The 16,584-nt window shown below is 37.7% G+C and overlaps 1 protein-coding gene across 1 annotated transcript in view; it reads left to right on the forward strand.

The window, feature by feature from the left end:
* Cubn (cubilin) overlaps positions 1 to 16,584 on the forward strand; it is a 253,945-nt gene that overhangs the window by 152,736 nt on the left and 84,625 nt on the right. Inside the window, exons 37-41 of the mRNA XM_074056589.1 lie at positions 8,099 to 8,304; positions 9,152 to 9,336; positions 10,455 to 10,647; positions 12,487 to 12,684; positions 16,424 to 16,570. Coding sequence (XP_073912690.1) covers positions 8,099 to 8,304; positions 9,152 to 9,336; positions 10,455 to 10,647; positions 12,487 to 12,684; positions 16,424 to 16,570 — 929 coding nt within the window. The remainder of the gene's footprint in view (positions 1 to 8,098; positions 8,305 to 9,151; positions 9,337 to 10,454; positions 10,648 to 12,486; positions 12,685 to 16,423; positions 16,571 to 16,584) is intronic.

The following is a 16,584-nucleotide window of genomic DNA, read 5'->3' on the forward strand; positions in this document are numbered from 1 at the left end:
TCCCTTGTGTGCTCTCGCTTTTATCATGTGCTCATAGTCCAATCCCCTTGTTGTGTTTGCCCTTGATCTAATGTCCACATATGAGGGAGAACATACGATTTTTGGTCTTTTGAGCCAGGCTAACCTCACTCAGAATGATGTTCTCCAATTCCATCCATTTACCAGCGAATGATAACATTTCGTTCTTCTTCATGGCTGCATAAAATTCCATTGTGTATAGATACCACATTTTCTTAATCCATTCGTCAGTGCTGGGGCATCTTGGCTGTTTCCATAACTTGGCTATTGTGAATAGTGCCGCAATAAACATGGATGTGCAGGTGCCTCTGGAGTAACAGTCTTTTGGGTATATCCCCAAGAGTGGTATTGCTGGATCAAATGGTAGATCGATGTCCAGCTTTGTAAGTAGCCTCCAAATTTTTTTCCAGAGTGGTTGTACTAGTCTACATTCCCACCAACAGTGTAAGAGGGTTCCTTTTTCCCCGCATCCTCGCCAACACCTGTTGTTGGTGGTGTTGCTGATGATGGCTATTCTAACAGGGGTGAGGTGGAATCTTAGTGTGGTTTTAATTTGCATTTCCTTTATTGCTAGAGATGGTGAGCATTTTTTCATGTGTTTTCTGGCCATTTGAATTTCTTCTTTCGAGAAAGTTCTGTTTAGTTCACCTGCCCATTTCTTTATTGGTTCATTAGTTTTGGGAGAATTTAGTTTTTTAAGTTCCCTGTATATTCTGGTTATCAGTCCTTTGTCTGATGTATAGTTGGCAAATATTTTCTCCCACTCTGTGGGTGTTCCTTCAGTTTAGAGACCATTTCTTTTGATGAACAGAAGCTTTTTAGTTTTATGAGGTCCCATTTATCTATGCTATCTCTTAGTTGCTGTGCTGCTGGGGTTTCATTGAGAAAGTTCTTACCTATACCTACTAACTCCAGAGTATTTCCTACTCTTTCTTGTATCAACTTAAGAGTTTGGGGTCTGATATTAAGATCCTTGATCCATTTTGAGTTAATCTTGGTATAGGGTGATATACATGGATCTAGTTTCAGTTTTTTGCAGACTGCTAACCAGTTTTCCCAGCAGTTTTTGTTGAAGAGGCTGCTATTTCTCCATCGTATATTTTTAGCTCCTTTGTCAAAGATAAGTTGCTTATAGTTGTGTGGCTTCATATCTGGATCCTCTATTCTGTTCCACTGGTCTTCATGTCTGTTTTTGTGCCAGTACCATGCTGTTTTTATTATTATTGCTTTGTAATATAGTTTGAAGTCAGGTATTGTGATACCTCCTGCATTGTTCTTTTGACTGAGTATTGCCTTGGCTATTCGTGGCCTCTTGTGTTTCCATATAAATTTAACAGTAGATTTTTCAATCTCTTTAATGAATGTCATTGGAATTTTGATGGGAATTGCATTAAACATGTAGATTACTTTTGGGAGTATAGACATTTTTACTATGTTGATTCTACCAATCCATGAGCATGGGAGATCTCTCCACTTTCTATAGTCTTCCTCAATCTCTTTCTTCAGAAGTGTATAGTTTTCCTTGTAGAGGTCTTTCACATCTTTTGTTAGGTTTACACCTAGGTATTTGATTTTTTTTGAGGCTATTGTAAATGGAATTGTTTTCATACATTCTTTTTCCGTTTGCTCATTGTTAGTGTATAGAAATGCTAATGATTTTTCTATGTTGATTTTATATCCTGCTACCTTGCTATAGCTATTGATGATGTCTAGAAGCTTCTGAGTAGAGTTTTTTGGGTCTTTAAGGTATAGGATCATGTCGTCTGCTAATAGGGATATTTTGACAGTTTCTTTACCTATTTGTATTCCTTTTATTCCTTCTTCTTGCCTAATTGCTCTGGCTAGGAATTCCAGTACTATGTTGAATAGGAGTGGAGATAGTGGGCATCCTTGTCTGGTTCCTGATTTTAGAGGGAATGGTTTTAATTTTTCTCCGTTAAGTATAATGCTGGCTGTAGGTTTGTCATATATAGCTTTTATAATGTTGAGGAACTTTCCTTCTATTCCTAGTTTTCTTAGAGCTTTTATCATGAAATGATGTTGGATCTTATCAAAGGCTTTTTCTGCATCTATTGAGATGATCAAGTGGTTTTTGTCTTTGCTTCTGTTAATGTGGTTTATTACGTTTATTGATTTTCGTATGTTGAACCACCCCTGCATCCCTGGGATGAAGCCTACCTGGTCGTGGTGAATAATCTTTTTGATGTGTTGCTGAATTCGATTTGCCATTATTTTGTTGAGGATTTTTGCATCAATGTTCATTAAGGAGATTGGCCTATAGTTCTCCTTTTTGGAGGTGTCTTTGCCTGGTTTTGGGATAAGTGTAATACTGGCTTCATAAAATGTGTTTGGCAGTTTTCCTTCCCTTTCTATTTCATGGAACAGTTTAAGGAGGGTTGGTATCAGTTCTTCTTTAAAGGTCTGATAGAATTCAGCAGAGAATCCATCAGGTCCTGGACTTTTCTTTTTGGGGAGACTCTTGATTGCTGCTTCAATTTCATTTTGTGTTATAGGTCTATTCAGGTGATTAATTTCCTCTTGGTTCAGTTTTGGATGATCATATGTATCTAGAAATCTGTCCATTTCTTTTAGATTTTCAAATTTATTTGAATATAGGTTCTCAAAGTAGTCTCTGATGATTTCCTGGACTTCCATGGTGTTTGTTGTTATCTCCCCTTTTGCATTCCTGATTCTACTAATTTGGGTTTTTTCTCTCCTCATTTTAGTCAGGTTTGCCAGGGGTCTATCGATCTTGTTTATTTTTTCAAAGAACCAACTTTTTGTTTCATTAATTCTTTGTATGGTTTTTTTGGTTTCTATTTCGTTGATTTCAGCTCTTATTTTTATTATTTCTCTCCTTCTATTTGTTTTGGGATTTGCTTGTTCTTGTTTTTCTAGGAGTTTGAGATGTATCATTAGGTCATTGATTTGGGATCTTTCAATCTTTTTAATATATGCACTCATGGCTATAAACTTTCCTCTCAAGACTGCCTTAGCTGTGTCCCATAGGTTCCGGTAGGTTGTGTTTTCATTTTCATTGACTTCTAGGAACTTTTTAATTTCCTCTTTTATTGCATCGATGATCCATTCTTCATTAAGTAATGAGTTATTTAGTTTCCAGCTGTTTGCATGTTTTTTGTCTTTACTTTTGTTGTTGAGTTCTACTTTTACTGCATTGTGGTCAGATAGTATGCACGGTATTATTTCTATTTTCTTATATTTGCTGAGGCTTGCTTTGTGCCCTAGGATATGATCTATTTTGGAGAAGGTTCCATGGGCTGCTGAGAAGAATGTATATTGTGTAGAGGTTGGATGAAATGTTCTGTAGACATCTACTAGGTCCACTTGATCTATTGCATATTTTAGATCTTGGATTTCTTTATTGAGTTTTTGTTTGGATGACCTATCTATTGATGATAATGGAGTGTTAAAGTCTCCCACAACCACTGTGTTGGCGTTTATATATGCTTTTAGGTCTTTCAGGGTATGTTTGATGAAATTGGGTGCGTTGACATTGGGTGCGTACAGATTGATGATTATTATTTCCTTTTGGTCTATTTCCCCTTTTATTAGTATGGAATGTCCTTCTTTATCTCGTTTGATCAATGTAGGTTTGAAGTCTACTTTGTCAGAGATAAGTATTGCTACTCCTGCTTGTTTTCGGGGGCCATTGGCTTGGTAAATCTTCTTCCAGCCTTTCATCCTAAGCATATGCTTATTTCTGTCGGTGAGATGAGTCTCCTGTAAGCAACAAATTGTTGGATCTTCTTTTTTAATCCATTTTGTCAAATGGTGTCTTTTGATGGGTGAATTAAGTCCATTAACATTAAGTGTTAGTACTGATAGGTATGTGGTGATTCCTGCCATTTAGTTATCTTAGTTGTTTGAAGGTTTGATTGTGTGTACCTAACTTGATGTTACTCTCTACTGTCTTGCTTTTTCTTATCCTGTGGTTTGGTGCTGCCTGCCTTTTCATGGTTAAGTTGGGTGTCACTTTCTGTGTGCAGGATCCCTTGCAGAATCTTTTGTAATGGTGGCTTTGTGGTCACATATTGTTTTAGTTTCTGCTTATCATGGAAGACTTTTATTGCTCCATCTATTTTGAATGATAGCTTTGCTGGGTAGAGTATCCTGGGGTTGAAGTTATTTTCATTCAGTGCCCGGAAGATCTCACCCCACGCTCTTCTTGCTTTTAATGTTTCTGTTGAGAAGTCTGCTGTGATTTTGATGGGTTTACCTTTGTATGTTACTTGTTTTTTCTCTCTTGCAGCCTTCAATATTCTTTCCTTAGTTTCTGAACTTGTTGTTTTAATGATGATATGTCGTGGAGTAGTTCTATTTTGATCTGGTCTGTTTGGTGTCCTGGAGGCCTCTTGCATTTGTATGGGAATATCTTTCTCTAGATTTGGGAAATTTTCCGTTATTATTTTGTTGAATATATTACGCATTCCCTTGGCTTGCACCTCTTCTCCTTCTTCGATGCCCATGATTCTCAAGTTTGGTCTTTTGATGGAGTTGGTGAGTTCTTGCATTTTCTTTTCACAGGTCTTGAGTTGTTTAATTAGTAGTTCTTCAGTTTTTCCTTTAATTACCATTTCATCTTCAAGTTCTGAGATTCTGTCTTCTGTTTGTTCTGTTCTGCTGGATTGGCCTTCCGTTTTGTTTTGCAGTTCTGTTTCGTTCTTTTTTCTGAGGTTTTCCATATCCTGGCTGTTTTCTTCTTTATTGTTGTCTATTTTTGTCCTGAGTTCATTTATCCATTTATTCATTGTGTTCTCTCTTTCACTTTGGTGTTTATACAGTGCTTCTATGGTTTCCTTTATTTCTTCTTTTGCTTTTTCAAATTCTCTATTTTTATTGTCTTGGAATTTCTTGAGTGTCTCCTGTACATTTTGGTTGACCCTATCCAGTATCATCTCTATAAAATTCTCATTGAGTACTTGTAGTATGTCTTCTTTTAAATTATTCTTGTAGGCTTCATTGGGTCCTTTGGCATAGTTTATCTTCATTTTGTTGGAGTCTGGCTCTGAGTTTCTGTTCTCTTCATTCCCCTCTGGTTCCTGTACTAATTTTTTGCTGTGGGAAAACTGGTTTCCTTGTTTTTTTCTGTCTTCCTGTCATTGTCCTTGGTGTTGTTACTGTCCCTGTACTGTGTGTAATTAAGTATTTTCTAGCTTGTAATAATAACAATGGTAATATTGAGAATGGAAGAGTGAGCTGAGATGGAAAGCAAGAAGTTAAAGAAAAGGGGAAAACAAATATACAGACAAGAGGGAGAAAGCAGAACAAGGTATCAGACAAGAGAGTTTCAAAGGTATAAACAGGGAGTGTTAGTGTACTAATCGACAGTAAGCTGAACAGACAATAGAGTGACAGAGAGAGGATTGAAAATCAAAGATAAAAAAAATAAAAAATAAGTATATGAAAGTAATATCTATTTATAAAAATGAATTAAAATAAAATGGAAAATAGAAAATTAAAAAAAACAAAAAAAACAAAAAAACAAAAAAACTTCCAAGTTTATATGCAATGCAATTTCAGTCTTAATAATTTGGATGTCCGTCTCAATCTCCAGTCCTGGAGTTGGTGCCTCAGATGTTGTTCTGTAGTTGTCTCATCAAAGGGGATGCATAAAGTAGAACAAAACTACACTCACACACACACAGAAGAAAAAAAAAAAGCCCCACCAAGTGTCCCCAGTTCAAATGCAATACAGTTTCAGTAAGTTTTTCGGCTTGCAGGTGTAATTCGGTTGTTCTCTCATCAAAGGTAGGGAGAAAAAGAAAAAAAAAGCGTCTGGAGGCAGTTCTGAGAGTGGTATCTGCAACTGTGGCTTGCCTGCCTGCTGCTCTCAGCCTGTAGCTGGCGGCGTTATTTATGCAGATCTCTGGGGTGAGCTAGCATTCACCTGGTCCTGCAGGCTTTGTTTGCTCAGAGTTCTCCTGTGCGGGGGAGGGGGGCCTCTGCTACAGGCTTTTCCCTTTCCAAGCACTGGGAAAGGCGACACTGCCCCGCGTTGTCAGGCCTGCGTGTTTATTTACAGTTCACGTGGGAAGTGGGTCTTCCCTCCTCTCACAAGCGTCCCCGCTCCTGGCTGCTGGGCGCGCCCCGCTCCCGCCAGAGCCTCTCCGGCCCGCCCGGCTCGTTTATTTACAGTCCCGGGAAGGATTCCCTTCCCCCAATCTTCAGCGCTCAGGGCGCCCCGCCCTCTTTCCAGCGTGTCTTAACTGTTCTTATTGCTTAGTACTCAGTTTCTCTTTTTTTCCCGGGTGGAGGTCAGTCTGTCCAGGGGGCTATGCTGCTCTGGCCCAGGCTTGTCTGTGGGGGAACCGCGGTACCGCGAAGCTCACCTGGTCCGCGTCTTCCCAAGCCGTATGGGCGCCGGCCACTGGCGGCCCGGGGGCCTCCTCGGTTCTCCGTTTAACGTGAAGTGGAGATTCTCTGCGCCGGCTGGAGATGTGGAGGAGTCAAAGTTATGCCTTTTCTCGGTGATTATGCCTGCAAAGTGTGTCTCCAGCATCTCTCCAAGATTTCACTATAGGAGGCTCGCTTTCTGCTTCCTACCTCTAGCCGCCATCTTGGAATTCTATCGTCATTGATTCTTAATATATGTTTTCTTCTGTTTGTGTGTGTGTGTGTGTGTGTGTGTGTGTGTGTGTGTGTGTGGTGAATTTCTCTAATAGATCATTTAGTGTTAAATTGTGACTGACCTGATTAAGGTTTACGAATTTTACAGATTGGTGGATTATTTTTCTCTCTGCCTTTCTATTGCTCCTCCTCTTCTTTCATTTCTACACCTCCTCCCCCATCTAGTCATTCTTTTAGCTATTATCAGCTACATACTTGGCCCTCCATATCTATGGATTCAACCATCTGTGTATCAAAGAATTTTTTTAAAGAATGCATGTGTACTAATTTTGCCAGTAGTCTCTAAACAATACACCTGTAGTTACATTGTATTAGGTATTACATGTAATTCGGAAGTAACTTAAAGTATACATGTTTGCATGTAACACTACACCATTTCATATGACAGATCTGAGCATCCTCAGCTTTTGGTATCCATATGGGTTCTTAGATCCAAGTCCCCGCCTGATACTGAGGGACAATTTTATGAACAAGTGATTCGTGTGTATGGCCACAAGGTCTTTTCTGAAATCTAAACCTGCATATTTACTCTGGGAGGTAGCTCCACTTGGAATCCTTAAGTCAATATATCAAGAAGCAAAAATATTTTTCTGCTGCTTCTTGTAATTACCATGATATACTACTGCAAGATTAATTATCTCAAGCAGGACTCTGATCATTCAACTGGGTTTGGGTGTTAAAATACACATAGCATAAAATTTACCATTTTAACCCTCATTATGTGTATGATTCAGTGACGTTAAGTACACCCATTATGTTGTGCAACAATCACTTTTGTCCATGTCCAGAACTCCTTCCTCATCGCAAATAGAAACTCTCTCCCCACTAAACAATAGATCCCCATTTCACCGCCCCCCCCTCATTCTTTGGTAGCCTCTACCGTACTTTCTGTCCTTAGAAATTTGCCTATCATAAGTTCCTCATATAAGCAGAATTGTATAATATGTGTCCTTTTGTGTCTGGTTTATTTCACTAATAATTGTTTTCAAGGTTCATCCATTTTGTAGCATGTGTCAGAATTAAATTCTTTTTAAGGCTGGGTAATAGTCATGTGTGTGTGTCTATCACATTTTGTTTATCCACTTAGTTGTTGATGGACCCTGAGATGTTTTCACCTTTGGTATATTAAATAATTTTTATATTTTGATGGAGTTAAATTCAGTAATTTATCTTATGGGTTGTGTTTTTTTTTTTTAATTCTGAGAAATATTTTCCTGTCTCAGAGTTGGAAAGATATTCTGTTTTTGCAAGGCTGAGATAGGAGGATCAGTGTCAGCCTGGGACATATTACATGACCCTGTTTAAAAACAAACAAATAAATAAACTAAGTAAGTAAGTAAGTGAACATGTTAAAATATCGTGTGATTCAGGACAATCTCAAAGTTTATTCTATCAGTTTAATCCCTGTAATTTTTTTTTCCTTCCAAATTAGATCTTTCCAGTTGGAGGACTCTCCAGACTGTAGTAGAGACTTTTTGGAGGTCCGTGAAGGAAATGCCACAGGTCACTTGGTGGGACGATATTGTGGAAACGCTGTCCCTCACAACTACTCATCCGTGGTTGGGCATATTCTGTGGGTCAGATTTGTCTCTGATGGCTCAAGCAGTGGCACAGGCTTCCAGGCTGAATTTACTAAGAGTAAGTTGGTTCATGTCAGGAATGGTTTCCAAAACATGTCCTTCAAGTTAGTAATGGGAAGAAAATTTTCAATAACTCATTTAGCAAGAGCAGTCCTAAACTCTCTGTTTCTTCTTCCATATTGGCCTTGTGGAATTACTTTATTATATAAAATACTGGAAAAGCTAAACTATATGTGAATGGCTCATTAAGAACAAGGGAGAACATTCTGATGGTTCTAATATTCTCTTTAAGCTCCAGTTTCTACCTAACATCAAATTATTTTTTCATGACACTATGATACATTTTTCTAATATAGTTAAGACATGGCATATTTCTATTGAATGTGTTTCATTTGATCATATAAATTCTGCATTCTTCAAATTAAAGACATATTATTTTTAGATTGACTTAAGTGCTCAGATATTATACTGCATGGCGTTCTTCCAATACAAAAAAAGTTAAGTAATTTTAGTTTTAACTTTTCTATAATTGAATATTCTATATGTTCAGTTTCTCTTAAGGAATTTAAAAAGAAAAAAGTTTCTTTGTTTTGTTAAACGAAGTGAAGCAGGTAAAGTAAAATTAGGGAGTGGGGGTGACATATCCCCTCCCAAAGCCCTCTGAAGTCTGGAAGTTGTTGAAGTTCCACTCACAGAATCACCCTTCTCCAAGGAGTTAATAGGTAGTCCAGGCACCAAAAGGGAAGCAGTATTTCTTTCAGTTCTCAGAAAAGAAATCACAGTCAATTAAAAGCCCATCCTTTTCAACAGCCCTTGCCTTTTATTTTTGTTTTTTTTTTTGTTGTTCCGTTTGATTAAGGAGCCTTTCTAAGTGGTCTGATTTACTACTTTGTTTTCCCTCCTAGTATTTGGCAATGATAATATTGTGGGAACTCATGGGAAAATCGCCTCTCCCTTTTGGCCCGGAAATTATCCCCATCACTCCAATTACAAATGGACAGTGAATGTGAACATGTCTCAAGTTATCCATGGTAGAATCTTGGAGATGGACATCGAAACAACACAGAACTGCTACTATGACAGATTACGGGTGAGTTGCCATGTGCAATTGATGGTTCTAAATTTTGATGAATTATTTTTGGCAAAAGTAAATCCAAAAGAATGCCTGTTCAAGCAATTGAAAAACATATGAGATGGGCTCCCCCATATCATAGTTATTGCCCCACCATCACCTGTATTAAGGTAATTTCACTATTACATTTATTATTTTCTACTCAGTATTGAGAAAGCATTGTTGTAATTTACCAGTTGGTTTTGTTTAAGCATGCACGCGTGTCTTAAGGATTTAGTCTATTTTAAATTCCATAATCCTAATTTTCCTTATGTTAGAGTGTTAAAACTTCAAGGGATGGTATAAAAATAAATAAATACAATTACAAAACTTATGGCCATTACCATCCAAACATTGGCTATTGTATCAATTCCAGCAATAGTATCAAATTTCTGAAGGCCGGAATCCCATCTTACTCATCTTCAATACTCTGTACCTTGAATAAGACCACGTACCTGAAATAATTCTTGTATAACTTGAAAAAATGAAGCTCAGTACAGAACCTTATAGTAACTGTTGCAATGAGATTATTGCCAATTATTTGGAAACTCTCACAAAATGTACCTCTAAATAGATAATTTAATATTTAACACCAAATGAAAGCAATACTACGTGCTTTGAATGTACTGAGCCCTGCTGTGGTTTCTTGTTCTTTCATTCTTCGGAAATAGAAACTTTTAGGATACATGTCTGCTTTCTCTCATTAAACCTTGCCTCTTCCTAGTTTTTCCTTCTTTCTTCTCCAGTCCTCCCTTTAAGGCCTCAAAGCACGTTTATTAAGTATCGATGCTGCATAGCCATCCTAATTTCTTCTTTTCTTCCCACAAATTTTACTGTAAATCACCTAATAAGCAACATCCCACAGAGCATGTTAATAATTCTGCAATGAAGCAATAAGTATTTTTAAAACCTTAAATTATTTACAATAATATTTTACATTTAATGGTACTTTCTGTTTTAAACTGAAATATTTTGGGTTTTTTTTCATTATGGCAAAATTATAACAGCATAAAGCATTGTTAACATTTTTGCTTTTACGAAAAGATAGAAGTAATTGCTTAATTGTAATGCTCTGTTGTCTGTTTTTTTACATGTAGATTTATGATGGTATTGACATTCATTCCCGCCTAATCGGAACTTACTGTGGTACCCAGACAGAATCTTTTAGCTCCAGCAGAAATTCTTTGACATTTCAGTTTTCTTCTGACTCTTCAGTGTCAGGGAGGGGATTCCTTTTGGAGTGGTTTGCAATAGATGTTCCCGGTGACTCTTCACCTACCATTGCTACAGGTATGTTTGGTAGTGAATGAAATTTTTTTTTTCTTTTTTTCTACTCCCTGTGTATTGGACAGCACAAAAACAGGTACTGTGCATCCATGGGCTACATTTTATCATGGACAGAGGCACACATGCACAGCTTAGTTTATTCATAAATTTACAATCACACACAATCTGTACATGCATACACACTTATTACACATAGGGCATCCATTCATAACAATGCATCGATGCACATGAAAGCTAACCTGTAACTCAGTAGCATAAGCCCTTTGCTTGAAAATACTTTAGTAACAGAGTTCCAGACATACAGTAAGCATTCTGAAAATTAATCATTAGTAGTATGTGGGGGTTTCTTTTCAAAAGAAGAAGAGTCCTTCAGAAAAAAATAATAGCTATTATCAAACCTTTGGCACCATTTGAGCCAAGGATTTTTATAAGTTTGCTTCAGTGAAAACTCACAAAGCCTGTCATCACCTTGATTTTCTTCTTTCTGGTAGTGAATGAAATTCTTTTTGGGACTGATACTTACAGGCCAACATTTCAAAGTGTCCACTCACAAACACAAAAGTGGAGTCCCAAAGCCTTTCCTCTAAATGTACAGATGCCTTTTTATATTCATAAATTCTACATTTTATAAAAATATGTTTCTTGATAATGCAGATTTCTCATTATTCATAAAAAATAATGGAAAAGGAGAAGCAACCCAAATCACCATTAATCAATAAATGGAGAAATTACATGGTGTACTCTCCACACAATGGAGTGATATTCAGCCTTAAATTGAAGGGAACACTGATACAGTCAACAATACAGATTAACTTTGGAAAACATGATGCTGAGTAAAAGAAACCACTCACAAAGGCCACCTGTTGTAAGATTCCACTTCAATGATATGTGATGGTAGGCAAGTCCATAGAGACAGAAGGTAGATTGGTGGTTGATAGGGGCTGTGTTTATGGGGATGAAGTTTCTTTTGTGGTGATGAGCATGTTTGGAAGTTAGATGATGAGGATAGTTGCAGGATATTTGAATGTAGTAAAGACTGCAGAATGACACACCTTACAAAGGAAAATTTTTATAGCATGTGAGTTATGGTGCAATAGACTGTTATGTATTGAAAAAATATAGCCTGCACACATCTTTTTTGAGTGTCTCAACTTATAAAATAGGAATTGAAATTATCTGGATATAAGTAATGTGATGAATAGCTATGCTAAAAAATGAAGATATATGAGAACTAGGTAAACCATGGGTATAGTTCTCTCCCAATTATACTGGGGAGAGATTATTCTATACATACTTAGTTATGCTTAACAAATAACCATTCAATAATCAATGAGTTGTGTGACAAAAATTTTGTTGAAAAAGTAGAACACAATGTATTTTTCTAACCCCAAAGAAAAATCATGGACAACTAAATCAGTGAGTTAATAAAATATTTATTGATTTCTTTGAGAAAGTTGAATGATTGCTTCTTTTCTTTTTTTCCTTTTTCTTTTTGTAAATTGTGCTGATGTGGGGGAATACATTGTGGCATTTGCAAAAGTTCTTATAAGATATCAAATATATCAGAGTTGAATTCACCACCTCCATCATTCTCCTTTATCCCTCTTTCCCCCATTCCTGGAATAGTCTCAATAGATACATTTTTCCATATACATACATGTATATACAGTATTTGTACAATATTCACCCCGCCACAACCCTCTTCTGATACCTGCCTCTCTCCCACTGGTACCAACACCCTAGATAGGATCTGTTCTTTATAGCACTGTCACTTAAAAGTGAAAAGGTTTTGGTTTCTTTTCCATTACAGGTATTTCAAAGGTATTGCTTTTCACTCCACAGGTGCTTGTGGTGGGTACCTGACAACAGGAGATCTGCCCATCTTTCTTTTCTCCCCGGGCTGGCCTGAGAACTACTACAATGCCGTTGACTGTACATGGCTTATCTACGCTCCTGACTCTACGGTGGAACTCAACATCCTCTCGTTGGACATTGAACCTCACCGAACATGTGCATATGATAGGCTTATGATAAGAGATGGTGAGAAACATTTAAAAAATATGCTCTCGACTCTGACACATAGTTGTGTTCAGTTATCATCATGCTTGTATACTGCCACCATCCATTCTGTTTGGAATTTCACAGGTACAATTTCTAAAGCGTGTAAAGAAAGCGTTTAAATTTCCTGTTACAAAATATCAGGGATCTCACAATGTTCCTGAGAGAATGCAAAGACTTTTTGAGAGGCCTGAGGAAATAATAGTCTCAATTTTCAGAGTGATACTTTTATTTCTTTTATAATTGAGAAGCCTTGGCAATAAATATTGATATTTTATGCCTATGGCTTTAAGATCCAAGTGAAAAATACAATGTATTTGATTCTTCTTGCCCTTAGAATCTATAGGTAGAATAAAGAGGTAATATTGTTGCACATTTTCCTTTACAAGCCTGTGTGGTGGTGTTGTGCAGTGATTGAGGGGCATGAATAATACTAATATGCAACATCCACAAAATTGTGCTTCACAATTTGAATGGGCTGAAGAGAAGGACTACAGGGAGACCATGGCCTCATCATTAGTGTTTCCCCTTGTCAGCAGTGTCAACATCAGCTGGAAACTTGGTAGAAATGAAGATTCTCAGCAAAAATAAAGATGTGTTCGCATTTGGCCCACAGGCTGCTAATTCATAGACTCTTGCCTTCTTAGGTCCTCATTCCTAGATGCCCTCCCCTCAAGTAAGAAAAATAAAATTGTGGAGGTGCTTTTGTCCCCTCACTAAAGGCTGGACACTAAGACCACATCAATCACACACAATGAGGTGTTGAACCCTGCCCTGTTTCCTACCCACAACCAGCCATCAACACATTGCCCAGAACTGTTTTCTTCTCTGACATCATTGGGCTCCTGTGGATGTTAAATTTAAAATTTTTCATGTAATGAAATGGGTGCATCTTTGCACACTTATACTTAGTGTTCAGAACCCAGTAGAAGGCTCAAAAATACTTCACTAGGTAAATAACAATGAAGTAAATTGTGGTTGTTCTTTAAAAGCTACCATCTATTGTGCTGCTTTTTGTTCATAGACCCAAGGAAGTGTTACCTTTCTTCTGTGTGAGCTTGCATGTCACTAAATGAGTCCAAACCTCTTTTATCATTTGTAAGAGACAAATTCCTACCCCATGAGCTTTTTATGGGGATTGGGGAAAGTAATAAATGCAAAAATCTAGCAGAAGTCCAAGCATTTTGCAGATGCAGAATTCAGAATAGTTACGTTTTCAACCACTTAGGTAGTCATTGCTAAGAGATGTTTTACATTGTCCATGCTCGGACTTAGAGTTACTTGCAAGAGCTCTCAAATTGAGGTATATGCCCAAACAAAACTATTTTAAAGCAGTTGTGATGACAAATCCATATAGATTCCTTTTTATCACAAACATGGATAGATACCTGATAACTTCACTCCTTTTTCATTTGCTTATTTATTCATTTAAAAAAAGTTATTGAGTAGCTACCATGGGTCAGTTGGTGAGTATTTTCTTTATTTTCACAGTGTTAATTTTTTTGGAATTAAATTGTAAATGCTGCTTCAATTACTTGTTTTTTGCACCACTGCTTTTTTTGCTTCATCAGCAGGGACATGTGACATTCTGAAGCAAATATCTAAAGCCAATTGGCCACAAGCAGTGATACACCACATATACAACTGACCAGTCACCCCAGGCCCCTTGCCCTTGGCCATAGTGGTAGTGAACATTCCTGGGCCATCCAGAGAGGATCCTTCATCACTGCTGGGAGATGAAATCACTTCCTGCCTGCTTCTGCATTTTTGTTTAAAACTGAATCAGTCTTTTCCAGACCAGTCACCAACAAATTTCGCATACCAGAGATTCCTCCAAACTGAGATTCCATGAGCTTAGAAAAAGGTTTTAAAAAGGAAGAATGAAAAAGAAACAAAGTGAGGGAAGGAAGGAAGAAAGAAAGAAAGAGGGAAGGAAGGAAGATCAGTAGTTCATATATCTACTGATAAATGAAATGTACTTTGTTTATGATCTTAGACGAATCATTTTATGGCCTAGTTTGGGGGCATCTGTAGTTAACCTGCCAGGTTAAAATTATTGTTGACTTCTATGCTCTTTGCCCTTGAATATAACAATATAACTTGCATTCCCTCTGAGATTCATTTTCCTGGAGAGAATGATAATTCCTACTTAACAATGTTATTTTGAAAGTAAAAGATTATGTGTAAGTCATTCAAACTGATTTCATAGTAATTGCTCAATAAAATTTCAGGCTTTTACAATCTTGGTGCCTCAGTTTCCACAGCTCTAAAAATGAGCAGGACGGTCTAGACAAGTTACCTTCTAGTCTTGTCCATTATGATACTTTGGCTTTCCCCTTTCTTTAAAGATTGGACTTATTTCTTCTGTATTCTATTTTTAAAGATCTAGAAGGATCTAGAAATGCCCTAAAATTTAATATCTAGACTTGGGAAGTGGGTGAGAAACAAGCTATCTGGTAGTTACTGGGTTATCTAGCAACTAATCAATGCATTAATCAATAAAGCAATTATTTAGAGAAAAGGATAAATGAGTTTTAAGGTCAGTGCAAAAAAAAGATTTATTTTGCTTTTTGTACAAAAGAGAAAATTTTCTCATGCCTCAAATTCAATTTTTGTAGCTATGCAAGAGGCAGAGATTGGGAGGACTGTGGTTCAAGGCCAGCCTGAGCATAAAGTTAGCAAGACCTTATCTCACAAAGCAAGCCAGATGTGGTGGTTCACATCTATAATCCCAGCTATGTCACAGGCAGAGGTAGGAGGATCATTGCCTGAGGCTGACCCTGGGAAAAAGCATGAGACAGTCTCTGAAAAATAAACTAAAGCAAAAAAAGTGCTGGCTGAAGTGATAGAATGCTTCCTAGCCAGCTGAGGTCCTGAGTTCAAACCCCACTACTGTCAAAAAATTCAAATTTTACATTTTATAAACTTAAAACTTATTCTCTATCTTAGAGAAATAAAACAAGTCAAAACAAAGCAACCAAACCACCAAACCAATGTATTTTCCTAGCAAAGAAATCCAAGTCTGCCATAATCCCCTTTCCTCCATTCTGATCCTAGCTAGAACAGTTGCTCTGATGGAAATTTATATCCAAGAGAAGCAAAAAGAAAGGGGCTATCAAGTGATGTATCCCTCCTGCGTGTCTCTTGATAGGGGCTGCTCTGGCTGGAACATTTCCTAGTCTCCACACTATTACAACAAAACAAGCATAAGACAAATGAAAAGTTTTTAAAATCCCACTCTAGCTGAAAAAAGGGTTCAGTTGAAGCAGCACACCTCTTGGAGACTGACCTCCTACCATTAGTCCAGGAACAGAGGCTAAGGATACGATAGGAACTTGACCTTCAACAGTCAGAATAACCAAGGACAAGGTCTCTAATTAACACTCACATAAACACAGGCCCTTGATCACTTCTCAGTCTCATGTACTCTGATTTGGAGTTTTAGTGCTAGGAAGAATTGGCGGCCAGTTTTCAGAAAGACAGTGGGAACTGTAGAAGTCTCTAGTGAGCAGAGTAAAGGAAAGGGCAGACAGCCCCATGGCAAGCTGGAACCAGTCTGCTGTCACCCTGTGGCATCCTTTTTAAGAATCCTATTATCTCCTAGAAACTCTGGTGTTCTGAGAAAAATGTGCTCACCACTTTGGCTGGGCTGCAAATGATGGTGAAGTGAATTCTTAAGACATTGTGTTTTCACACTGATATTTCCTTTCTTTGGTCACAGGAGACAATAGCAGGGCCCAGCAGCTAGCTGTGCTCTGTGGCAGAGAGATCCCCGGGCCCATCCGGTCCACTGGAGAATACATGTTTATCCGCTTCACCTCTGACCTCAGCGTCGTGGGAGCAGGTTTCAATGCCTCCTTTCACAAGAGTAATGTGACATTT

The sequence above is a fragment of the Castor canadensis genome, chromosome 15 (genome assembly GCF_047511655.1).
Source record: "Castor canadensis chromosome 15, mCasCan1.hap1v2, whole genome shotgun sequence".
NCBI classification, from domain to species: Eukaryota; Metazoa; Chordata; class Mammalia; order Rodentia; family Castoridae; genus Castor; species Castor canadensis.